Below are 26977 nucleotides of genomic sequence, written 5' to 3' on the forward strand. Positions count from 1 at the left end.
AGGATATCCCGGTTGGCTGCTCTAGAGCTGGCAGGACGGATGCCGAGGTTGTTCACAGCAGCGTGTGTGCAGAGCCCCCGGGATCTTGCAGATTGGGATTTGTCAGGGCAGGTGTGGACATTGAGGCTATTTCTAACAAGCTCCTACATGATGCTGGGGCTGCAGATCCCCAGGCCGCACTTGGAGTATAAGAGTTTCCAGTGAGTGAAGCCCCGGCTGCTTGCTCTGCCCCCTCTCCATCTGCCCCCTTGGTGATGACAGGACCCCCATGCCTCCAGTGCACAGTGAGCGCTGCTCAATCTGCATCCACAGCGGTTTGTGTCCAGACGCTTCCTCACTCAGCGTCTAACAGGGTGCAGTGAAAACATCATTGACTGGAGGAAAGGTGGGTGGGTGAGAAACGTTTGTGGGTTGAGTAACTTTTTGTCGTTATTTTTTTTCTCTGATGTTCAAAGTGAGAGAAAACTCATCTGGCCCCTGGAGCCCATGTGAGCAACATGAAAGATAAAGGGAAAAGGGAGCTGATAAAGGATGTGGACGGAGTCTGAGATAAGATTCTTTGCCCCTTGGGTGAATCAAGGTGAAGTTGTTTTACTCTTAGCCAAGCCAGCCCTGGATAAAGGCTTCATCCCTCTTCTCTTTCCTATCCGTATATCAGAACTTTAAGCTCTACTTGTACCCAGTGAAGATTAGAATAACGCATGGAGCACAGGAAATGTCTAGACGGTGATTCACTGAGATTTACAAGGGACACAGCTATGCATCAAGAGCTTGGGCCACTGGGGAAAGAGGGATCTGTTTCTTGCTCTAATGTGGTTCATCTTCTGTGTCAGAATCAGATAGATTCTGGGTGTCAGAGACCCGAATCTTCCTCTTGTTCCGCTCACTGGCTCCCTGTGGTCCCTTCTCATTTCAAATGCTCTGTCTGTAATATGAAATGAAAAGAATTCCTCCCAGACCCCTAGCCAAATTTCACCTTAAGCTCGTTGACTCCCAGAGGAAATCCCTATGGGAGAATGGAAAGAGGATGTTGGAGCCAGAGGCTATGTTTGATAGTGAGATGAGGTTTACTGTTTAATAAGAACTCCAAAGGTATGCCTAATATCGAAGGTTGTCTCTAGCTTCCTTGGGAAACCCAAACCAGAAGTTTAGGCCTTATAGAAAGTAAGTGGTTTGGGTGCAAAAGGGATGTAGAACATCACTTTTAATGGTATCATAGAATATGAGAACTAGAAGAGACCTCAAAGATCATTTAGGCCAACCTCTACATTTTATAGATAAGAACACTGGGCCTGTGGTCATTCCACAAGTTTGTGGCAAGCCTTGGATTACAACAGATCACCAGGTTCCCTGACTCCTAGTTCAGTGCTTTTCCAACACCCAGAATCATAATCTTCAGGAAGGAGCATGCTTTTCACCTATCTGTTGAAGGTTATCTCTTACAAAGAGGTGGAGCTATGTCTAAACTATCTGGGTGCTGGGAGGTGTTTGTGTGATGTTGTGGTTTAGTTCAGATTATTATCTTTGAAGAAGTCAGAGGGCCCAGGCCCTCCATTTGGGGTTATCTATATAATAATAACCATGATGTCTGAGCCCTGCCTATGTGCTGCTTCTTTGCATATATTGCCTTCAATGCTCACTATGGCTCTGGAAGGTAGATACTGTCATCCCCACTTTACAAAGCAAGAGATTGAGGTTCAGAGAGATTAAGTAAGTTGCCTAAACCACACAGCTCAAGGTGGTGGGACAGGAGTCACGTGCAAGTCTACTATTGCTGCCCTCATGTCAGCCTTCTAAAAAATCTCACTTTTACTTTCAGGAAATTCTTTCAAATAGCAAACATAAATGCGCACAAAGAAGCAAGGAGGAAGAGGACAGAACTGTGTAGAAAAGGTTTGTGGAGGCAATTTGTTCTAAGGTTATTTATTATCTGAGAGGAAGGCTATGATATTGGTTAAATCTGGGCTTTGTAAAGTCTGGATTCATGTTAAAATGTTAAAAATTACATATAAAATGACAGAGTAAAGTGAATAACTTACAAGCTATTGGAACAAAATAAAATAGGATAAAAACTTACTTAAATCAAAAGAAGGGGGAAATGCATAGAAAGAGAAGGTAAAAAATAAAGAACAAAATAAGACAGTGGAAATTCATCAAACTATATCAGTAATAATTATCAATGTGAATAGACTAACCCTGCAGTTACAGAATGTTGGACTGCATATATTTTTAAAAGTATGCAGTTATGTGATGTTTATAAGAGACATGCTTAAAGCATAAAGCCTCCAAAAGTTTGAAACTAAAAGAATGGACAATTAAATCTAAGGAGTTATATTAACATCAGACTTCAAGGCAGAAGCATTAATAGAAATACGGAAGTCAGTACGTATTGCTAAAGGTTCAATTCACCAGGAAAACATAAAAATGCTACATGTGTATGCACTCAAAAACATTACTTCAAAATATACAAAACAAGAACCAGGAAAACATAACACTTACATACTTCTATGCACCCAATAACATAACTTCAAAATACACAAAGCAAATATTGACAAAACAAGGATAAATTTAGAAATCTACTATCATAATGAGAAATTTTAACAGTGTCTTCCTTTATGATGGATAGGTCAAACAGACAGAAAATCAGTAAGAACAATCAAACATGATAGCTACAATTAACAAATTTGATTCCAACAATAGCAGAGCCCACTCTTTTTTCAAGCACACGTGGGACATTTACAAGGCAGTAGAGAAGTTGAAGGCAAGTTAGGGGCATAAGAGTTGGTATCTATGGGGTAGGAAAATGGAAGTCTAGATAAGGAATAAACAGAAGGAAATGTTGAAGGTAAAGCTCTGGGTGTCAGAATCTTCCTCCTCTTTCACTCACTGGCTCACTGTGGTCCCTTCTCATTTCAGATGCTCCGTCTGTAACACGAAATGAAAAGAATTCCTCCCAATCATGTAACCATAGGAGCTTCTTATACACCCCAAGCCATTTCCTTTTACCATGCTGATATGTCCTTTTAGGCCTCTTGACATAGTACCCCTTGCTGGGAATCCTGCCTCTGCCCATGAGCAAGGCAACAGAATGAAGGCTGCTCTTAACTATAAGGTGCCTGAAAGGCGGGTGGGAGTTCAGCTGGCAGGTTAGGCACGTCAGGCCATTCTGGCAGAGAATGTGTAAAAGTGTAAAATAGCATCATCATGGAAGATACAAGAGACTACAGGTAGAATGTTTTGCTGAAGCATGAATCGTGAGGGTATGAAGGATGGAAATATGAGGATCAGTTGAAATAACATAAGTGAAATTGAAATCTGTAAAATGCTCCACAAATTTTGATTGTTGCTACGATGACCTCTTGAGCGGTGTTGTTTTTAGAACCAAATGATAAAATATATAGTTACTTTCTAAGCTGAAAAACAATATTTAAAGCGTTCATTGCTTAAAGCTTGATTGTGTCAGAACGAGGAAATAGAGTTTCTTTTGAATTCATATTCTAAGAACTATTTATGAGAATGCTGTATTCGGTTGTTTCCTGTCACCTGTATTCACATTAATAGATTATAACGGATTTCAATCTACTGAAGCATGTTCAATTCTCCGATTGCTGTCAACCAAATCACCATGGTTGAATTTGAATATTTCCAGCCATTTTTGGTTGTTGTTGGCTGCCCACATTACCTATTATTTATTTAAACTACCTTATGTACGAATACACTTTTATATATAATTTAAAATTTTTTCTTAGCCATCATTAAATCACACCTAAATTTGTGATACGTGGTATTGTCTTAGTTGTTCACTTTGCCTTTTGTCTCTCTTTTCCTAAACCTACCTTTTGTTCCCCAAAGACACTCAAAGACTTAATGGTGTCTTTGGGTTTTTCTCACTCCAATTGACTTTAAAAGAACTCTCATTATTAGTGATCTGATAAAGCTGGTAACATAGATAAGGCATACAATTGTTGGAAAAAGAGAAGACAAAAATAATCATTCTATGTGAGGAATTTAATTAAGTACTTAGAAAACCCAAGACAGTTAAAGTATTAGAACTATTAAGAGTTTGATAAGGTGGCCAGATAGAAAATTCATTTATAAAATTCAACATTTTTTATATATCAGCAATAACCAATCCAAAAATATAATGGGAAATGATATTTTTTAACAGTTGTCAGTCCTTAGTTGCCAGAAATGTGCTAAGTTCTGAACAGAAGATCCGGGAACTGGGAGAGATGTTAATTAACTGTGGACTTTTAACATCAAGAATACTTTGAGAACTTAAAGGGTGAGTTAATTCTTTTTTTTTTTTTTTTGAGACGGAGTCTCGCTTTGTCGCCCAGGCTGGAGTGCAGTGGCGCAATCTCGGCTCACTGCAAGCTCCGCCTCCCAGGTTCACGCCATTCTCCTGCCTCAGCCTCCCGAGCAGCTGGGACTGCAGGTGCCCACCACCATGCCCAGCTAATTTTTTTGTAGTTTTGGTAGAGACAGGGTTTCACTGTGTTAGCCAGGATGGTCTCAATCTCCTGACCTTGTGATCCACCCGCCTTGGCCTCCCAAAGTGCTGGGATTACAGGGGTAAGCCACTGCACCCGGACAAGGGTGAGTTAATTCTAAAAGTAGGATTAAAACATATAATACGCAAACCAGTAGAAGGAAAAGAGAAAATGAAGGAAACTCAATCAATTTAACAGAAGACAAGAAAGGATAAATACAACAGTAAAAGAAAAACTATGGTTAATAAAAGTTCAAAGTAAAATAGCATAAATAAGTCCAAATGTAGTACAAGAAATATAAATGGATTAAGCTTGCTTGTAAAAGACAGAGATATTCTGATTGAGGGGAAAAAATTTCCCCCAAAGTCCTGCATAAGGTCTATTTTTGTTATTTCAAGAGACATCTTTAAAATACACTGACATGTGAAGGTTGAACTAAAGGGCTGGAAAGCACATTATATGCAGATATTTAGCAATCAAAAGAAAGCTCGATAGCTTTAATAACAGGAGAAACTAGACCAAAAAAGTATTTTCACAGATAAATATCATCGTGGAAGTTATAATAATCTTGACCCTGTAAACACTCAACAATACATATTGTTGATAAGGTAAGCAGATATAAGAAAGCTCCGTAGCTACAATAACATAACAGAAACTAGATCAAAAAAGCATTTTCACAAATAAAAATTATTCTGGAAGTTATGATAATCTTGAACATGTATACACTCAACGATACATATGGTTGATAAGGTGAAGAATTACAAAAAGAAATTAATTCTACAGTCAAACTGGAGAATGTTAACACATTCACACTTGATTCTAGCAATGTATTAAGCAAAAAAAAAAAAAAAAAAAAAAATTCTGATCAGTCAGAATTTATCCCAGCAATAGTGAATGGTTTAACATTAGAAAATCTCTCAATGTACTTAAATACTTTTATGGTATAAAGGAAGAAAACCTATATGATCATTTTAATAGATGAAGAAGAGCATCTAATGATGATGAAAAGAATATCCATTATTGATTAAAAGAAAAAAAACTTTTAAGATAGTAGAAATAAAAGGAAACTTATTTAACCAATAGACAGTAGACACTGAAATCTTACAGAAAATAACATGTACGTGATACCTTAAAAGCCTTCTATTTAATGGTGGAAACATATACAATTCCTGCTTTTATTCTATATGGTATTGAACACCCCAGCTAATGCAATGGAACAAGCAAAAGAAATCAGAGGAATAAGAAGTGGATTAGAAAAAATAAAATTGTCATTTATAAGCAATAGCGTCTACTTAGAAAATCCAAGAATCTATGATTATCCAAAGACTCAGTATCCATAATACATAAGGAAGACTTACAAATCAATAAGTTAAAGGCCAACAACCCAATAAAAATAAGGACAAAGGATATGAACAAGGAGGCCATAGAGATGACCAAAAAAAAAACATGTGAAAGCATGCTCAATATCATCAGGTATCAATGAAACTTAAGATAGTAATGAGATTTTATTTTATATTATCAGATTGGCAAAAAATGTTAAAATTTCCCAGTGGTAAGTGATGATGAGGAATATGTGAGGAATTCAGGAAATTTCATAAATTGCTATGAGGATTATAAATTAGCATAGTGATTTCAAAGAGAACATTTTAAATATAGCAGTAAAATTGAAGCTGTCCATGTTCTAGGATCAGTGATCTCACTTCTAGGTATATTCCTAGAGAAATTCTTGCATATGTGCACACATTCAAGGCTGTTTATCAGAGCATTGCTTGTAATAGGGAAAAATCAGATACAATCTAATTGTCCATCAAAAGAAGGTTAGATTAATAAACTTGGCATTATCAATAACTCTATATTATTATACAGTGTAATAATGTACAGTTGTTAAAAAGAATAAACATCAAAAATGAATCTCAGAAACACTGCTGAGTGAAAAAAGCAAAGTTGCAAAAAGAAACAGTATATTATGCATTTATGTATAAAATAAAAAACAAACCAGTAGTGTATATTGCATCATGAGATACAGCCCAGATTCAAGAGAGCAATTACTGGGGGGGAAGAATGAGATTGGGTTGGACAGAGAGGGAGCTCCACTATATCTACAGTATGTATTTATTTGTTTTTGTTTGTGTTTGTTTCGTTTTTTGAGCTGGAATCTTGCTCTGTCACCCAGGCTGCAGTGCAACGGCGAGATCTGGGCTCACTGCAACCTCTGCCTCCAAGGTTTAAGTGATTCTCCTGCCTCAGCCCCCCAAGAAGCTAGGTCACAGGCGCCTGCATCACGTCAGGCTAATTTTTGTATTTTTAGTGGAAATGGGGTTTCACCATGTTGGCCAGGCTGGTCTTGAACTCCTGACCTCAGGTGATCTACCTGCCTCAGCCTCCCAAAGTGCTGGGATTACAGGCATCAGCCATCACGCACGACAAGAGCATGTATTTAAAATAAACAAAAAGGACATGAAACAACCAAGGTAAACTGTAAACATTTACTGAATCCTGATGGTGGGCACATGATGGTTATATTAATCTTCATGTTTTTCTGTATTATTTGAAATTTTAATAATTTTTAAATATTGATAGAACCAATAGGTTTTTCTTGCCAACCTCCCAAATGTTGATTCTTTACCAAAGTTTCTTCCCAAGGAAGTAATTAGTTCAGGGCCTTTTCCTTCTGTCTGTGGATGTGGAACTTTATCAGAGAAAGAAACCCCCCTCTCCCCCAACTCAGTGGCAAGTCCACAGCGGGAAAGTCTAACTCCCAATTTAATTTATTAACTCAATCATCCAAATCACCTCTCGGTCTTCAGCAGCTGAATTCAACACAATGATTAAGCCTAGAGCATCTTCCTAGAGAAGGTGGTAGTGATGCAGGACAAGCGAGCCCCAAGGTGGGGCTTAGCCAGCAAGGGTTCTTGGCTTTGCCCAGGAAGGAATTCAGAGGCAAGCCAGTGGTGGAATAAAAGGAAACAGCTTTATTGAAGTGGCAGTGTTACAGTTCCGGCTGTGCTACAGCTCCATGATTGCTTCTGTAGAGCAGGGTGACCACATAGGCAGAGAGTAGTAGGTCAGGGCAGTTTTGCATTCATATTTATATCTGCTTTTAATTACATGCAGTTTAAGGGGCAGTTTGCAGAAATTTCTAGGGAAGGGGTAGTAACTTTTGGGTCATCCGGTCACTGCTATAGAAAGGAGCAGGAGCGCCTGGGTGTTGCCATGGCAATGGTAAACTGACACGGCACACTCATGAGCATGTCTTATGGAAAGCTGCTTCTGCCCCAATCCTGTTTTTGCTAGTCCTCAGTTTTGTCCGGTGTCTGAGCCCTGCCTCGGGAGTTGAGTCCCACCTTCTACCTCAGTAGCAGGATTTTTAAATGGCATAATTACAGAGAGATAAAATTTGTGTATGACCAGAGGAAAAAATAAGACAGTACAAAATATAAGTGGTGGTATAGGGACTTCACCTCCCACTCCCCCCTCCACCCACTCTTTGCTGGATCAGCACCCAAGAGCAGAGCACAAGCCTTGGGCCATGGTAGGTTCTGAATGAGTACTTGAGTGTATCAGCATTAGCGTTGGTGCTGTTACCCATTGATTGGTTCATTCAAACAAACATTCACCTTCCTTGTTTCATTCAGCAAGCACAAATGTTGAAGGAAATGTGGGAGAAGTAAAGTGCCTGTCTCAGGGTTTGGGGGATTTAAGGAAGTTGCTGTCATCAAAGAAAAGTTGCCTGATTCCCTCGGGAAAGGAGAAGAAGGCGGTGTGTTTCAAGGAGGAGACCTTTGCTTCAAGGAGGAGATCTCCGAGCACTTGGGCACATCTCTGTAGTAATCAGCACAGAAGCACCATGAGTTATTTGTTATCTGACCCACAGTTTCTGAGGCCTGGTTGGCACTGTGGCCTGGTTGGCTGGATCAAATAGTCAGAGTTTCCGCAACCCTAAAATGAGTAACTCACAGGGTAAGACCCTTTTGGAGAACAACTGTGCCTTACTCAACACTAGTTAAACAACAACAAAATGATAGGGTGGTGGGGTGGAGGGATCTAGATATTTTCTCTTTACTTAGAAGGGAAAAAAGAAGCAGGGAACCAAAAATACCCCTACAAGCAGCTGCCGCTAAACCATCACATTTTGGGACCTCAAATGCTTCTGCAAATGAAATGTTGGGCGCTGGTTGTGTTCTAATCCTGGGAGTCTTCTCAGTCGACAACAGGCTTCCGGGCATGAAAGAGTTAACCACAAGCTTACCACAGAATGTCAACCTGATTAAAATAAAAGTTATCAGATTTAAAAGGGGGAAGTAGAAACACAGTCTTTTTCTTTCTCTGAAATCTAAAAGCAGTTTTTCCTTAAATCTTTAAAACCAATTTCTTGGGATGGAGTCATATTTTTAGTAGAAATATGCTAAATTGGTGACTCCCACCCACAGTCTTTTCTGCAAGGAGAGAGACTCTTCTGAGAAACTGGAGCAAGGAGCTGAGGAAATTTTCAACTCAACGGAATTTCCCCTGAGACTGTAAAGAAACACAGAATAAGTAAGTATAACTTACTTACAGGTAGAAACTTAAGACAAGAGGGAAACAGAAAAGAAGGACAAAGAAAAAGTCATCAAAAATGATGGCAACCTCTGAAGTCATGATGCTAAGTGTTTCTCCTGGGAACCGCAGCCCAGTTGGTGTCAGGTGAGGGCCGGTCCTGTTGACACAAATCCTAATTGTTAGGCCGGCCAAGCCCACGTGTCCAAAACCCTCTCCAGAGCTCTCCTCAGGGGTTCCCAGCAGCCAGGCTCACTCTGCCCTGCTCCTCACCCATCTCCCAGGGGGGCCTCTTGTACCCCTTTTCCTTCCTGCTCTCAAGAATTCACACTCCGTTTTACACAAGACACACATTGCATACACTGTGTGTTGTTGACAGGGATCATGCCTTTTCACAGACAATGACAATGCAAATGTGGAAACACAGGGAGAAAACCATGGGAAGTGGGGAGCACTGATTGAGGTTCTGGGGTCCTGGGGCTTTCAGATACTACCGTGATCTGCTAGTCTACTGTGATTTTGCTGAAGAAGGGTTCAGTAGAGACAAACAGCATCATAAAAGTGTCAAATCCATGAGTTCACAGATGCCACCCCAGATATCGGGTAAGACAATGACATTTCAGGCACTGTGGGATTGGTGGAGTGGACAGCATAGAGCAGAGAGGTTACGGTTGTAGGTTACGTGGTACCAAAAGCCCATGCCTGTGCTCCAGGGACTGGTCTCAGACACATAAATGCAACCTCAAGGCTTTTGCTGAGTTTAGTCTTTGTATTCAGCAGTGAGTGGGTCAAAATGCCTGTCTGCTGACCCGGCCCTCTTCTGCAGCCATGCTGAGAGGAAGTACAGGCTTGCATTTCTCCAGAGTTCCTTTAAGGTATTGGTGCTCAACTATCCCTGCCTTAACGCAAATTCTTAGTCAACACACAACATTTGATCTCTGATAGTTTCAGTAGGTGGGTTCTATTCTTTTCAACAGATACCTCAGGGTTAGTGGGGGTGAGCTTAGATGCTCCTGCAATGGGCATTCACCCTGGGCTTCTTGGAGAGCTGAATTCCAAGGTGACCACGTTTCCTAAGGACGTGGGAGCTTAAGATGCAGGCGGGGATCCCATGTCCCATTGAAAGGTTTAAAGACTTCCTCAGCACAGTGCTGAGAAGATCCTGCTTTTTACTCGGGTGTAGGACAAGTAGTTACTAAGCCACAGAATGTTAGGACTGAAAGGGACAAAGACCCTCTCCATGTCTCTGCATGCTTGCATGGAGAACATGTATGCATTGTCCAAGGACCCTCAAATCCCTGCATGCCCTGCGCATGCCCTAACCCTGAGGAGGTGCTGAACACTTGCTGATGTGCAGAAGGGGTTAATCAGACCATGTGGACACAGCTAGCCCAAGGAACAACCCCCATGCCAACAGCATTCCATCCCGACCTCATACCATGTGCACAGCACCTGATGCTGGTGGGGTCAGGAGTGTGGCCTGTGCCACACTCAGAACGCAGGATGAACACAAAGGAAACACTAGGATGGCAAAGGCTGGTTGTCACCTGGGGGCCTCAAAAGCCATGGCACCAGAGGAGAGCTCAGGAGTCAGCCCGCTCCAAAGCTCTTGCTGCCTGTAGCATGCACCCTGCGTCCTGCACCCTGTGCCTCTGGGCCACCAAGAACAGCAATCACATCAGCTGAGACGCGACACATTGCATGCCGAACGCACAGGAGAGCTCACACGCACAAACGTTCTCGGCTTCCCAGACACCAATGAAGGAGCTTATTATGAATATGAAGGATAATTAACATATCTATTATTTTATTAGACATCACAATTCAAATGCAATAAAGTATATAAATATAATATAAATATATCATAAATGAAATATACAAAATACCATCTTATCTTATGAAATTATCTTATATGATAATAAAATAATTATAAAGATATATAATAAGCAATTAAGATATGTTATGTAAAATACTATAGTATACTCATTAATATAATTAGTATATTATATGATAAATATATAATAAAAGACATCATACACTAATAGAGTATAATAGTCAATATAATAGTCAATATAATTAAAATTAATACTTATGCAATAATTAATTATGAGATGATGTGTTCTTCTCATCTCCATTCTAAAGAGGCAGGAACTAAGGCACAGAGAGGCCCAGTGACTTGCCCAGAGACACACAGCCCCTCAGTGGTGGAGCTAGGACTTGGACCCAGGCAGCCTGACAAGTGCGTGCTCTTATGCACGAGTGTCTGCCTGTCCTCCTGCCTAACCTCCCTCATGTGCTGGCTGCATCCTGCTCCTGTGGCCCCTGACCCTCAACTGCCCTTGTCACGTGCCTGTCATGCATCACAGGAAGGCTGTCATGGGAGTCCTGGGGTGGGTGGTGATGAGTAAGCAAGAAGAGGGGTTGCTGGCGTTAAGAGATTTTAGAAGTTGGAATTGCCAAAAATTGAGGCTGGATTATTAGGTGCATGGAGGACAGAAAGGAAGAAACGAGGATTTTGCCCAGATTTCCTGGGCGATGGGGAGGATGGGGTGCCATTCATTGAAGTACCAAAGAGAGGAGAAAGAGTAGGTTCCAGGGAGGGAGGACAGTTCTGGATGTGTAGACTGAGCAGCCTGTGAGGCATGCACATGGAAAGGTCCAAGGGAAGGGCCTTTGGCCATGCAGACCAGACGTCCAGCAAGTCACATTTAGTGAGCACCTACTGTGTGCTCTGGTCACTCTAGGCAGGCTAGCTTATGTAGCCTTACAGCACCCAGCAGGGTCTGTGTTATTCCCATTTTATACGAACAGAAGCTGAGGCCCACCGAGGTTAAAAACCTGCCCTCATGGACTTCCATGGAGGTTACTCGATGCTCTACGGGTTTGCCTTTCTGCTTTCCTTCATTCTTCACATAAACCCAGTGCTTTCTCTTCTTCCTTCATTCTTCACATAAACTCAGTGCTGTCTCTCCAAAGTACAAGCCATGCCCTGACTGAGACCCCTCTGGGATGTTCTGTTCCTTCCAGGACACAGTTTAAGCCCAGTGACATGGGGAGGCTCCAAGACACAGCTCAAGCCCAGCTTCAAAATCTCTGCTTCCACTATGTGCCTGAGCTCTCCTGCCTTGCGGGACTCTGCGTGGCTCTTGAAGCTCACCATGTGTTTTGTCTTGGGCCTTGGTCATTGTATTATTCAGAGAAACAGAATTTCTCCAGAGAAACAGAACCAATAGGATGTATGTAGATAAATAAGAGAATATTTATAATGGGAATTGGCTCACTCAGTTATGGAGGCTGAGAAGTCCCACAATATGCCAGCTGGAGCTGGATAACTAGGAAAGCTGGTGGTGTGGCTCAGTCTAAGACTGAAGGCCTGAGGAGCAGAGGGGCCCTGCTCTAAGTCCCAGAGTCCAAAAGCTGGAGAACCAGGAGTGCAAATGTCCAAGAGCAGAAGACGGATGTCCCAGCTTGAACAGAGAGAGTGCAAACTTCCTCTGCCTTCTTGTCCTGTTCTGGTCCTCTATGGTCGGATGATCCCCCACCACACTGGTGAGGGTGATTTTCTTTACTCAGTCTACCAACAAGAAATTTACCCAGTCTATTCAATTCAAATGCTAGTGTCTCCTGGAAATACCCTCACGACACCCCCAGAGAGAATGTTTAGCCAGCTATCTGGGCATCCCTTAGCCCAGGCAAGTTGACACATTAAAATTAACCATCATGCTCATGCCACACTTCCTAATGCATTTCTACCTTCTTAACTCCTGCTTTCCCTGAAGGTCTCCCATTGGCTGTCATCTTTCTGTAGGAAGCCTCCAGGAGTCTTCTCCTGTCTGTGCTTTGTGGCATTTCTCTGCAGTCCCAGACTTTGCTCCATTTTCTTTACGAGGCACTCACCCTACTGTATCCATCTCACTCCCACCACCTTGCTAGTGCCTGCACTGAATGGCATGCAAAGGTTTTCATAAAGGAAAGTAGAAATTCACAAGTTCAAGCTAGGATTTGAATTCAAGCTGTCAACTTTCCAAATTCATAAGACTTTTCCATTCTCTCAAGACGCTTTTCTGTTTGGGAAAAATTCCGGTAGGCAGACAAGATGGGGAGGATTATTCCAGTAAGGGAGGAGGGTGTTCCCGGGAGTCCAGCTTTGAAATCACAAATGAGGAGTTTCCCTTTGAAGGACAGGAGGAGACCTGCTGGCCAAGACATGCTATGTGCTGAGGGAACAGTCTTGGCTAGGGAGCATGTTGTGTGTGAGACAGAGGAGGTGGCAAAGTGCCCCTGAGGCAATGGAAATGACTGGAGCTCTTGCAGCGGAGAGGGCATCATGACAGGTGCTTTCAGGGGCGATTAACTTGGGGATGAATAACCGGGTGACTGAAAACCAGAGTGTCAGGGCCTGCCTAGGAAGCCCAGGAGATGAACGGTGCCTGTTGACAGCTTGCTTCCTATGTCGGCCTGAACGCATGGGTTCTGCTCAGATCTACTGGCTCCTTGCTTTCTTGGGAGAGTGAATTACTGCCTCATGGTCTCAGTTTCCCCATCTGTAAAATGGGAATGGTGGCTGGGCGTGGTGGCTCAAGCCTGTAATCCCAGCACTTTGGGAGGCTGAGACTGGTGGATCAATTGAGGTCAGGAGTTTGAGACCAGCCTGGCCAACATGGTGAAACCCTGTCTCTACTAAAAATACAAAAATTAGTCAGGCATGGCGGTGGGTGCCTGTAATCCCAGCTACTTGGGAGGCTGAGGCATGAGAATCTCTTGAAACCAGGAGGCAGAGGTTGCAGTGAGCCAAGATCGCACCACTGCACTCCAGCCGGGGCAACAGAGTGAGACTCTGTCTCAAATAAAGGGGGGTTGGGGTGGGGGAATGGTGCTAACAGTCCCCATCTCCTACGGTGGTCGTGAGGAATCTGTGAATCACAGAAGCAGAGCACGCAGCAAGGCCTGTCTGGCCTGGGAGTGCTCAGAGCTGGGATCCCAGTGCAGGAAGAGGAGGAGGAGGACAGGTGCCCTGGCTACAGGTCCTCTTGCACTAGACTGAAAACGGGGCCAGAGAAGCAGAGCTTGAGAGACACTGGGAGAGGGAAAGTGAAACTGATGGTCCAGTGGGTGAAAGGTAGTGAAAGCCCGAAGTGCAGTAAACCAGGGATCAACATCTCCAGCCAAAAGGCTCACCCTGCCATCTCAGCACCACCTGGGCGTCAACAAGATGTCTGGAGAAACGGCCCTTAATTCTGAAACCACCCCCCGCCAACTTTTTTTTTTTTTTTTTGGTAATTGTTTGTTTTGCTTTCCATTTAAAATAAGGAGTTTTCTCCTTTACAAAAGTTCTTTTTGTTCTAAATCAGGCTGTAAACAGAGGTGCTACCACAAGGACCGGAAGCAGAGACCACACTGGTGCTCAGCTGGGTTGCAGGCTCTGCCTGGTTTCATTGTCGGGGAAGCCACCAGGCCTGCCCCCAGCCAGCGAGATGTCACGCATGCAGCCGGGTGTCATCCCCAAAACTCCCGGGAAACTCTCGGGGCACCGGGGCAGGAAGAGGCTGACGTCAACTTTAACTCTGGGGACTTCAAATGAAACTTTTAGAAATGATTCTTTTGCCCTTTACTTGGTAACATAATAAACTGATCTTTCTCTGAAAAGATGGGCCAATTTGCTTCAAGGGGCTCATTTCATAAGGAGAAAATACACACAAATATATATATATATTTATTTATTTATTTTCTTTTTTTTTTTGAGATGGAGTTTCCCTCTGTCACCCAGGCTGGAGTGCAGTGGCTCGATCTCGGCTCACTGCAACCTCTGCCTCCAGGTTCAAGGGATTCTCCTGCCTCAGCCTCCCTGAGTAGCTGGGATTACAGGCATGTGCCACCACACCTGGCTAACTTTTGTATTTTTAGTAGAGACAGGGTTTCACCATGTTGGCCAGCTGGTCTCGAACTCCTGACCTCAGGTGATCTGCCCGCCTCAGCCTCCCAAAGTGCTGGGATTACAGACGTGAGCCATCATGCCCGGCTATATATATTTTTAAAGAAACATTGCTGCTTTGCTACAAAGTGTATAATAATGTAAACTGGACTAATAGGATTCCTTCCTCCCTTCCTTGGAGAGGTCACAGACTTTTAGGATTGGAGAATGGTTCACATGCATGTGTGTGGGGCAGTTGGTCAGAGCTGTCTATTATGAAAGGTGCTTCTAGAATACTTGGGGAATGTGGGAGCTAGCAAACAGGTTATTAAAGGAATTGAAATAATCCCACTTGAAATGTTCCCATTTTCTCTGTAAAGGAATTTCTTGAGCAAAGGAAAACTCTACATCCTCTGTCTACCTGAAGTTCAAAATTAGTGGTGTTTGGTTTTAATAATTTTAGTAGTTGATGACAAAACAATGCTCTCTGCTGTCCTATCTGTCACATCTAACATGATGAGAATGAGGCAGTCCCTGATGTGAGCTGTGCTGTGTTTTGCAGGGGTAATGAACATCGATCTGCGTGTTCCATCGACTCCTTCTTTAAACTTGTATCTCAGCACTTAGCCTGTGTCATAATTGTCTGTGCAGAGGTCAAGGACGGGCTCTTATTCATCTCTGTGTCTCAAACCCTGTGCCTGACACATAGCAGTTCCTCAATGAACATTTGCTGAATGAATGAATGAACAAAGAAATGAACAAACCAATAGCCGGAAGTCCTACCACACAAGAGGTTGTCTCCAATCTCCCTGACTTTCCTTCTTCCTCCTGTACCGTCAAACCATCGGCTGCCCGTACTGCTGTAGCAACAAATTCTCTCTGAAAACCTTCCCAGGGGAGAAAACGCGCCCCCCTCACGCCTCAGAGGCACACACCTATCCTTGCCTTTGTTTTTTTATTGCTGAGAGTACAGAAAGCAGCGGCTTCTGAAGGAGGTATCTATTTTGGTCCCAAACAGAAAAGAGTGGGTGATTCTGTGGGCAGAGGTGGCAATTCCTGAATGTGGTGTGGTGACTCACGCCCGGAGGTGCTCAGAATTTCCTCTGTTTTGTGGCTGCTGGGGCAGGTGTGACACTGCCGCTTTCTCTAAAGATGCCCCAAGCTGCTCAGGGGGTAGAAGGAGGGCTGCAGGGAACAGCAGGACCCGGAGAACCCAGACCCCAAGGACCAGATGGTCTTTAAGCCATCCTGCAGGAGGCCGACTGCTCCAGCAGGTTGAGGAGTGCCACACGGCTCTGTGGGTGCTGCCTCACTGCATGTACCTGGGGCTGAAGGAGCAGTGGGCATTACTCACAGCCTATTACTTCACCTTTGTAAAAAACAAAAATAACTTCGCTGCTCACATGGCACCTTTGTCTTTGACCTTTAGCAGCAGTTTAGACAGGAGGAAAAAAGGTAGGTTCTGGAATGAGAGCGCCTGCTTCCTATCCTAGCCCCTTCCTCATTGGGCTACATCAGGCAACCCATCTAATCTCTGTAAGCCCATTTAACCACAGTTCACCAGGCATAAAACGGGGATAATCAAATGACCTACTTTATTTTGAGAATTAACCAAAGTAATACTAAGTCTGAACATAATACCTGAAAGATAGCATTTAGGCAGTGGATATTCACTGTGGTGGTTCTAGCTAGTGTTCAAATGTTTTCTGGAACAAAGCTTGAAGCAAATAAGAACGAAAGGAAACATAGCTATCAGTATAGGAGTTGGTGCATGGGCTGGCCTTAACCAGTCATCTGTTTCCTGGTCTATAGCTTTGCTCACTTTCTTACCAAAGGAACTCAGGGTCTGTTGGAGACTGTCCTATTTTCCATGCTCTTTAGAATAAAGAAACCAATGGCTTCCACACAACTTCCTTATTTAAAATTAATTATCATTTTAAAAAATAGAGGTGGGGTCTCACTATGTTGCCCAGGCTGGTCTCGAACTCCTGGGCTCAAGGGATCCTCCCCTCTTGGCCCCTCAAAGTGCTGGGATTACAGGAATGAGCCACTGCGCCCAGCTGCAGCTTCCTTTTTATTCTTTTAAAACATTGCTCTTTCTCCGTCTTTTGGGAAAAAGGACTCAACTGCTGCTAGTCCAATTGCACCGGCTTGTTCTTGCGCTGCATACAGCGTGGGAGGAAAAAGCCTTGGAAAGGGGGGGACATGGGCCAGCGAGCTTGTCCGACCACACCTTCCACCATGGGGCAGGCCCCTCTACTGGCACAGGATGTCAATACTCCTGATCCGTATCTTGCCTTCCCTCCGCCCGTTCCTCTTCCTCCCAGCACAGTGACCTTCCGGTCAACCCCACCCATGCCACCCACACTTTGTTGCCCTGGAGTTTCCTGCCACCTGAACCCCTCCTTAAGCAGGATGCCTGGATCTGGGTCGAGGGCTGCAGGCGGAGCTGCTGGTCAAAAACCCCCGGGGAACTGGTTAGGTGTGGGAGTGGGAGAATGGGCTGTCAGGACAAAAGCCCTGGGACTCCAGCCTTGTGGTGTGCACATGGCTCGGGCTGGATCAGGAAAAAAAGGTGGAGGTGGGGAAACAAGACCCAGGAACTCTTTGGCTGCCATCCAGGGTCATGTGGTGCTAGTGATAAGTGATTAGTGACCCATTGAACCGAGGACATCTACCGGGGACCAATGACACCTGTAGACACTGCAGGGTTGAAGCTGGGGGAGAAGCACTCACATGCTGTCTGTCTGAGCAAAAGTATTCGTTTTTGTCCGAGAATCTGAGACTCATTTGCTTGGCACACACACACAAAACTGCATGTATGTTGAAATATGGTTCATTATGTAGTTGTCCTGGCAAATGCCTCATCCCTCTAATTGGTCAGCTCACTACTCATGGAACACGGTCCACGTATACAACTCCAGCAACATCACTAGAAAACACCATTCTCCAGCCCCTCTGCTGATATTCAGAACCACCATTCAGAGCCAGGAGGTCCTAGGGCCACCTTCTCTGAGAATTTTTTTTCTAGTTCTCCAGGTAGCATGTTACTCTCCCTATTCTGATCATTTATGGCATTATTTGCAATATTTGATCAATATTTGATCTTTCCCAGATTGGTTTTCCCTTTTTCTAATTTTTTTTTTTTTTAAGAGGCAGAGTCTCACTATGTTGCCCAGGCTGGTTTTGAACTCCTGGGCTCACGTGATCCTCCTGCCTTGGCCTCCCAAAGTGTGGGGATTATAGGCGTAAGCTATCATGCTCAGCCTATTTTCTCATTTCAGTCGCAAGCTCTGTGTGGGTAGAAGCAATGCATATTTCTTCTCTGACTTGATAGGCTTGTTACTCAAAATGGGGTTCATGCACCCACAACATAGGCCTCCTGTGGAATCTGTTTGCACCAGAATCTTAGGCGCTAACCCCTGACCTCCCAAGTCGGAATTTGCTCCATGACAAGATCCCTGGATGATTTCTAAATGCATTAAAGGTTGAGAAGTACTGCTTGAGCATACCTGTTCCTAGTGAATCAGACCAACCACGGAAATCATTATTCCATCTCTCTAATTTGGTGAGTTTCAATCCTAAGTGCGATTTGGAAGTATTCAAGGAACTAGAAGAGAAGGTATTGTGATGTTTGGTTCTGTTCCCCAGAGAGTCCGCTTAATTCATCTTATTAGTCTTGGCCATCACTTTTTAAAGCATGCTGGATATACACTAATGTACAGCTGGCGTTTTGAACCATTACTCTTCACACATTTCCCAATGGAAACTGTGTTTTCTTTTTGACAGAAGCAAACCCCAGAGTCGCCTTGAGATCAGTCAAAAAACTGAGTAATCTTAGAGTGGAGAATACCTAAAATTTCTAGAGACGATTATATTATTGTTTTCCCCTAAATGAGTGAGTTACTTGAGAATATGGTGGGGGATTCAGTGGGGGCTATTGGCAAACACTGTTGGCTGACTTCAGAATGGGAGCCATTCAGCAGCAGTTTCATCTCCGTGTTAAACTGTGAGCACAAGAGGATAAGAGCTAGAACCTTCTTCATCTCTGTAATCCTCATGCATGAATGGATGGATGAAGGAATATCACTGAGAATTCATGTAAAGTGTGCAGATGTGCAGGGAATATTGAACTGAAATTTAAGAGGGCTGGATTCAAGTTCAGCTTCTATGTGAACTCTTTCAGTGAAGAAGGTCTTATAACTTTTAGAAGTAATCAACTGAATTAAGATTCTCTTTTCAGTTGGGCACAGTGGCTCATGCCTGTAATCCCAGAACTTTGGAAGGCCCATGCAGGTGGATGGTTTGAGGCTCGGAGTTCAAGACCAGCCTATGCAACATAGCAAAAACCCCCTCTCTACTAAAATTACAAAAAATGAGCCAGGCATGGTGGTGCACACCTGTAATCCCAGCTACTCAGGAGACAGAGTCAGGAGAATCGCTTGAACCCAGGAGCTGAAGGTTGCAGTGAGCTGAGATTGCACCACTGTGCTCTAGCCTGGGCGACACAGTGAAGCTGTCCAGAAAAAAAAAAAAAAGAAGGTTCCCTTTTCTCTTCTCTCAGGGAACGGCCTGGGATAGAGAAGAGAGACGGGTTCCCACTCATGTAAAACTTCTCCCATGGGAGACAAGGACATTGTTTGAGGGGAAAATTCCTACACAAGCAAACAAACAGCAGAGGACCCCACCCTCCCTGTCCAGGGCAGGAGCACAGTGGACCACCTGCTGCCCCTGTGTCTTGGGGCCTCTCTCCCTGGAATCTCATTGATGGAAATTTACCAGTCCTTCAGGGCTCCCTTTCCATGTCACTCTCATGAAGCCTTCTCTGATAGCCCCATGCTCAGTAGATCTTACCACATAAGACTTGTGTTACTATGACTATATCTATGCCTTTCTCCTCCTCACCAGCTTATGACTCTCTTAAGAATCAGGACTATGTCTTTCTCATTTTTACATTTCCTATAGTGTTGAAAAGGGGCATAAGAGGTATTGGATAGATTTTGAGAATTGAGTGAGTGGAGTTTTTGCCTTGACACCTGCAACTGCAGCAATTACAGAAGCAGTGGGTCATGCTGGCTGCCAGGCAGTACTTCTTCAGAGCTGGAAATAACCCACAATGAGACATCAGGCTTGGGTGCATTGACACACAAAAGTCGCTCAACCCTGACCGTGCCAGTATGTCTTCATTTGGGAAACTTTTTCATCCCAAAGTTCCCCAGCTTGAAAAATGCCTTTTAAGCAGAGCTTATTTTATTTCCTTTCTGGAATCCTTGACACAGAGTGAAGGAACTGGAAGGGAGTTTCAAGATCCCTGGGTGACCTCCTCATTTTGCAGAGAGAAATCTGTCCAAAACTCATGTCCTCCCCGTGTCCTCTCCTCAGTGCTTTGGACTACTTTCTGCTTCCTGCAAGGTTTATTTTCCTGCTAATTCTATTCCCTGTGACCTCAAGCAACATGCCTCATTTCCTGAGGGAACTCTCTCTTTATCTGTAAAGTTTCTGCTCATCCTTGAGCAAGAAGAGGAGTGGGGAAGGGCGGGAACAGCCGCCACGTTGAGGGACTGCCTGCCTTGATGGTGTCCATAGCTCGCAGAAGAATGACTCCAACAAAAAAATCACAAAGAGGACTGGGCGCGGTGGCTCATGCCTGTAATCCCAGCACTTTGGGAGGCCGAAGCGGGCAGATCACCTGAGGTCAGGAGTTCGAGACCAGCCTGGCCAACTAGGTGAAACCCCGTCTCTACTAAAAATACAAACATTAGCCAGGCGTGATGGCACATGCCTGTAATCCCAGCTACTCAGGGAGGCTGAGGCAGGAGAATCACTTGAACCCGGGAGGCAGAGGTTGCAGTGAGTCAGTATCTCACCACTGCACTCCAGCCTGGGCAACAGAGTGAGATGCTGTCTCAAAAGGAAAAGAAAAAAAAATCACAAAGAGGCATTCAGAATACCCAAGGCTTTAGGCAAAAACCAGTCTGGGAATACTTCTCTATCAGGGGAGTGGGGTGGAGTAATGGAGTTATAGAGCCCACCAACCATTCTATATTAGCACTTCTAACTGACGCATTCGTGAAACTCATTCTTTTGGTGCAGAATTGTGAAGTCAATTTTTTTCTTTTTCAATTCTCACATCTAAAATGAGATCTATGCACAGGTGATTTATCAAACTGCATATTTAAGGCATGCTGTTTTAAGGAAAGTACCAACTGTCTTACGAAAAGCTCCCAATGTTTAGGAAAGCCCTTACAGCCTCAAGACATGTCTTGAAGATGAATGAAGTAACAGTAGCAATAATACTTTGGGATCTCAAGAAGTTGAAAGATTAAATGTGAAGGGTTAAACATTTTGTGTTTGACTGACAAAGGTGAAGATGGGAAATTCCATTGTGGGCAGTTGTCTTTACAAGAATGGATAATTACACAAACACATTATCTCAATGGGTTTCCGCACTGTTTTTTTAAAGAATTATTTTTGAGTCTAGAGGATAAAGATTTGATCACAGAATTCCTAGAATGAAAGAAAGATGATCAAGGGACATATAAGCTCTCAGAATTTCCACAGTTCTGAGAAAGGTGACTTCAATAACGTGCCATATTGGTAATACCAGGAGAATTCTCTTTCTGACCACATCCCAGAGCCCAGTAATATAGAGACTAAAAACACTCAAGTTGACTAATATGTCCTCACAAACCCTTGCCATGTTAAATGGTGGCTTTGGAAATTTTCAGAATGAAAATCTGCCCTTATGAATCAGCTAGAAATTGCATCTGTTGACAGTCTGATTTCATTAGAGAACTCTTACCCTGAGGAATAAAAAGTCTGAGTTGTTTCAAGACTAGGTTCCTCTTGGAGAAAAAGTCTGTGATGAGATGGTTTCTTACCCTGGAGTGATGCCTGAAAATTCCTGTTGATTCCAGAAACTTGACCCATGTCATTGTCTTTGGCCACTGGGTCCTCGTTTGCCTTGTGATTGGACTATTTTAAGAGCCTCATGACCTGTCTCTGTGCACCTGATCTCTCTCCACTCTATGCCAGTATCATCTCCATAAAGCTCTGACCCTGTTTGCAATGAACAGAAACAGAACAATCCAGGGAGACCAGGTTCAAACCCTGGCACTCTCACTGCCTGTGCGAGTCTGAGTTTTGGGTTCTTGCTTCATCTAGGGGTTCATGACATCCATACTGCAAAGTGGCTATGAAGATTACAATAAGACACATATCTGGCACATAGAAGTTACTTTGTAAATGGTAGTTTTAAATTTTCTTGTAGTTCTTTATTGCCTACTAAGTGGAGTTAAGAAGTTATCACTAGGAGAATTCTCTTTCTGACCACATCCCAGGGCCCAGCAATATACAGACTAAAAATGCCTAATGCCTTAGTTGATTCATTTTACCTCATCCTAACTTTCCAGTTTGAATTCCCCATATCCCCACCCTCCCTGTCCAGGGCAGGAGCACAGTGGACCACCTGCTGCTCCCTAAGGCACTCCTGTGTTTTGGCTCATTGGGGCCTCTCTCTCTGGAATCTCATTGATGGAAATTTACTGGTCCCTTGGGGCTCCCTTTACATGTCATCCTCATGAAGCCTTCTCTGATAGCCCCACGCTCCGTAGATCTTACCACACTCTGGCTGGTATTACTATATTTATATCTAGGCTTTTCTCCTCCTCACCAGGTTATAAGTTGCTTAAGCGTCAGGACTATATCTCGCTCATTTTTGTATTTCCTATAGTGTTGAGGGGCAGATGGTGTATGGACAGATGTTGAGAATGGTGTGAAGGAGTCCTTATGGGACTCTACTTCCCCTGCTCCCACCAACACCACTCGGACCCTTGGATAAGTCACCAATGGCTAGAAATAACACGAGTTTACTTGAAATGTGTCTTCCAGAAGCAGAGCATGATTAATTGTCAAGATTTTGCTGTTCTTGGCTTGGATTGAGTTAGCAAAGACCCTGTGGAGGTAGAAATCACATTGAAAACCTTCCTAAAAGTATGCCCTCTTTATAAGAATGGCACAATGGACTCTGAGGACTCAGGGGAAAGGATGGGAGGTGGGTGAGGGATAAGAGACTACGCATTGGGTACAGCATACATGCTCAGGTGATGGGTGCACCCAAATCTCACAAATCACCACTAAAGAACTTATTCATGTAACCAAACACCACCTGTCCTCCAAAAACCTATTAAAATAAAAAACATAGGCCAGGCGCGATGGCTCACACCTGTAATCCCAGCACTTTGGGAGGCCATGGCTGGTGGACCACAAGGTCAGGAGTTTGAGACCAGCCTGACCAATATGGTGAAACCCCATCTCTACTAAAAATACAAAAATTAGCTGGTCGTGGTGGTGCACGCACCTGTAAACCCAGCTACTCAGGAGGCTGAGGCAGGAGAATTGCTTGAGCCCATGAGGTGGAGGTTGCAGTGGACTGAGATCACGCCACTGCACTCCAGCCTGGGCAACAGAGTGAGACTCCGTCTCAATAAATAAATAAATAAATAAATATATAATAAGTAAATAAAATGCCCTCTTTAAAGACACTCCTACATCTGGGCCAGTACACAGCCCAGCATGACTGGCCTCTTCCCCTAAACAAGCAAGCAGACTCCTGAAATGCATCATTATGTTTCATTTCTTAATAAATTCTTTCTGCAGCCAGTTAGCATTCTACTTGTTGCCATTATAGACTTTCAAAAGACACTATAAACTTTCTTATCTGTCTTCCTGAGTAAGCAAAGGGAAGACATTATTAGAAAATTCACACTCAATTAGGAAGAGTGGTTTGAGGTAGAAGTTGGTGGTTTTTTATTTCTTTTAAAAAAAATATTGGCCAGGCACGGTGGTTCATGCCTGTGGTACCAGCAGTATGGGAGGCCACGGTTAGTGGATCACTTGAGCCCAGGAGTTCAAGACCAGCTTGGGCAACATGGCAAAAACCCCATCTCTACAAAAAAATAAATTAACCAGGTGTGGTGGCGTGTGCCTGTAGTCCCAGCTACTCAGGAGGCTGAGGTGGGAGGATCGCTAAGCCTGGGAGGCAAAGGTTGCAGTAAGCCAATATCACGCCACTGCACTCCAGTCTGGCTGACAGAGATGGTGTCAAAAAAAAAAAAAAAAATCTTCGAGAAAATCCATTTGAAACAAGGAATGAAATTTAAAATTTGCATATATAAACACATATACATATACATATCATGTATATACATAGGATTATGAGAAGTAGTAATGTTCTAAAAGTGAGTATGCATATTTTAAAAAATTTCTGTAAAGTTGCACTTGTAAGGAAATTCCTAGGTGTTATTTCCTAAGATGTAAAAGCAGTGTATACATCCTTGAAGCTAAACTTTTCTGAGATCTTAAATTATCCCAGTGTTTGATATATGAGTACTCATGTCTCCAGCAAATTAACCTGAACTTAAAGAGCTTCCTGATAGCTTCTTAGATGGGGGGTGGGAGTGCAGAGAATAAAGGGAAATTCACTGAAGAATAAAAGATAATTTCTTGAGGAACCTGCTCATCAGGGCCCTGTTAACATCCAAATATCCCAAATATCATGCCACACTATTCTTCCCAGAGTTAATTGTCAAGGACTGAGAAGGACAGGAGAACCTAATGCTATTTCAGGCTCTCTTGACAGACCAAGGAACAGTGAGGCATAAACTGGGGTCCCCGTGGATCACAGGCAAGAGGTGGAACCCAAGATTCAACTCCCTTCTTGGAACCATCTACCTGGGGACTCCCTCTGGTTCTGTGGCTGGGAAGAGGGATGCCCATCAGCCTTCCTGGAATTCCGGGGGCACCCACAGGCCCTTACCTGCCTGGCAGCCAGGCACCATGATGAACGTGAGCAGTCCCCACATCAGCAGGTATGAATCCATCTTCCTGGCCCTTGGGACCAGCCGGGGCAGTGAAGCGGAGGTCTTTCTCTGCAGAAGGCCCAGTTGCCGTCAGCCTCTTTTTGGCATTGCGCCAGAGGATGTGGGATGGGAAGATCGGTCCGCCTGGACTGTCACCCTTGTGGGTCCATCCAGTCTCTATCGGAGTCAGGAGTTGCTCTCTTTAAGTATTGGGCTGGCGTGTTCAGCCAGGAAACTGCCTAGCACTCTCTTCTCTCATCTCAAATATAGGAAGTGTTTTTTTTTTTTTGATGACAATATAGTTTGCGGTAATTTTTCAAACCAGGTTTTTTTTTTTCAAGTTCAATTGCTGGAGGTGTGGGCTGGGGTTGATGAGAAGGATTGAACTTCATTTATGAATCCTTTCTTCAGCTACGCCCATAAAAGGAGAGGGAGATTCCCCTGCCGTTGAAGGTAGGGTGAGCAAGCACTTCTTGGCAGTGGTCTCACCCAGCACTTCATAAGCTGAGTCCTCCCCCAAGGGTTGTAATGTCCTGAGGAGTCAGCAGGGACCACCTGGGATGAAGGAGCAAAGTCCTGCCAAGATTCTGATCAGGCAGCCTCCAATATTCAAATAATGGAGAAGGATGCGGCGAACTGAAGGATCCTGAGAATTCATAAATAATTCCCCAAGACTTATAACCTGTACTAGCCATCATCATTTCACAATGGTGCCCTGGGCTCCTGAAATTGCATTGTCATTTTATAAGGTGTTTTGCTTCCAGATTTGTCTTTCTCTTAAAGGATCATGCAAAAAGTGGGCTTTGGTTTTAAACTTTGGATTATTTTGTAAAATTCAGTCTTGCTTATTTATTGATCAGAGCTCTCTTCTGATTATTATGAAATGGTTGAGTGTGTTTTGCTCCCTGGAAATTTGTCTAAGACTTAAAGCCATTGCATAGTTAGAGCAAAACACAATTTTTTAAATACTAGAAAGCAAGCAAAGTTATTAACAAAAAGAAAACCCTCCGGGCCAGCCAAGGAATTCAGGGTTCCAAAACACATCACGTTGACTGGGCCCGGTGGCTCGTGCCTGTAATCCCAGCACTTTGGGAGACCAAGGTGGGTGGATCACCTGAGGTCAGGAGTTCGAGACCAGCCTGGATGACACGGTGAAACCACTGACTCTACTAAAAAAAAAAAAAAAAAAAAAATACAAAAATTAGCCAGGCGCAGTGGCACACGCCTATAATTCCAGCACTTTGGGAGGCTGAGGCAGGCAGATCACCTGAGGTCGGGAGTTTGAGACCAGTCTGGCCAACATGGCGAAACCCCGTTTCTAATAAAAATACAAAAATTAGCCGGGCGTAGTGGCGGGTGCCTGTAATCCCAGCTACTCAGGAGGCTGAGACAAGAGAATAGCTGGAACCCAGGAGGTAGAGGCTGCAATGAGCTGAGATCACGCCACTGCACTCCAGCCTGGGTGACAGAGTGAGACTTCCGTCTCAAAAAACTTATCAAAATATGACAAGATTCTCTTAAATTCCACAGCAGGTATAACTTCCTCTCTAGGAACGTTTCTCACTCTGCGGGCAAGTGCTTCAGTAGAAACTCCTAGTATTCCCACCAAAGTCACGCTCCTTTCTTCTTGGGTGTGGGAGTAGAATGCACTTGCTGCCTCTCCAGGAAAATAGCTTATGCTTTAAGTAGTTAATGGATTGTCATTATAAAATATTTAAATTTATGTTAATGTCTTTTTTTTTTTTTTTTGGAGCGCAATGGCACAATCTCGGCTCACTGCAAACTCTGCCTCCCAGTTTCAAGTGATTCTCCTGCCTCAGCCTCCTGAGTAGCTAGGATTACAGGCACCTGCCACCACATCCAGCTAGTTTTTGTATTTTTAGTAGAGACGGAGTTTCACCATGTTGGTCAGGCTGGTCTCGAACTCCTGGCCTTAGGCGATTCACCCACCTCGGCCTCCCAAAGTGCTGAGATTACAGGTGTGAGCCACCATGCCTGGCAATTACAAGATTTTTTAAAAGCCATATCACAAAGCCCCCACAATTTTTCTGGTAAATAAGAGGCCCAACTTTTGGTTCTGAGATGGACCACGGTTAAACAAGTCATTGAAACTGGCTCTTCTGGTTCATCTTGCGGATGAACGCTCTGTCGTCGTTTGCTGACGCTGAGGTTTCCAG

The 26977-nt window shown here is 43.8% G+C and overlaps 1 protein-coding gene across 3 annotated transcripts in view; it reads right to left on the reverse strand.

The window, feature by feature from the left end:
* The window catches only part of IL2RA (interleukin 2 receptor subunit alpha), a 50719-nt gene extending 25640 nt beyond the window's left edge, over positions 1–25079 (reverse strand). Inside the window, exon 1 of one of the 3 annotated variants that reach the window (XM_054436463.2) lies at positions 24758–25076. In XM_054436463.2, the coding sequence (XP_054292438.1) occupies positions 24758–24821 (64 nt within the window). In that variant the 5' untranslated portion in view covers positions 24822–25076. Of the gene's footprint in view, positions 1–24757 lie in introns of all 3 variants that reach the window. The other 2 variants (XM_054436465.2, XM_054436462.2) reach the window with 2 other exon arrangements.
* Between the last annotated feature and the right edge of the window lie 1898 nt (positions 25080–26977).

The sequence above is a fragment of the Pongo pygmaeus genome, chromosome 8 (genome assembly GCF_028885625.2).
Source record: "Pongo pygmaeus isolate AG05252 chromosome 8, NHGRI_mPonPyg2-v2.0_pri, whole genome shotgun sequence".
Classification (NCBI taxonomy): Eukaryota; Metazoa; Chordata; class Mammalia; order Primates; family Hominidae; genus Pongo; species Pongo pygmaeus.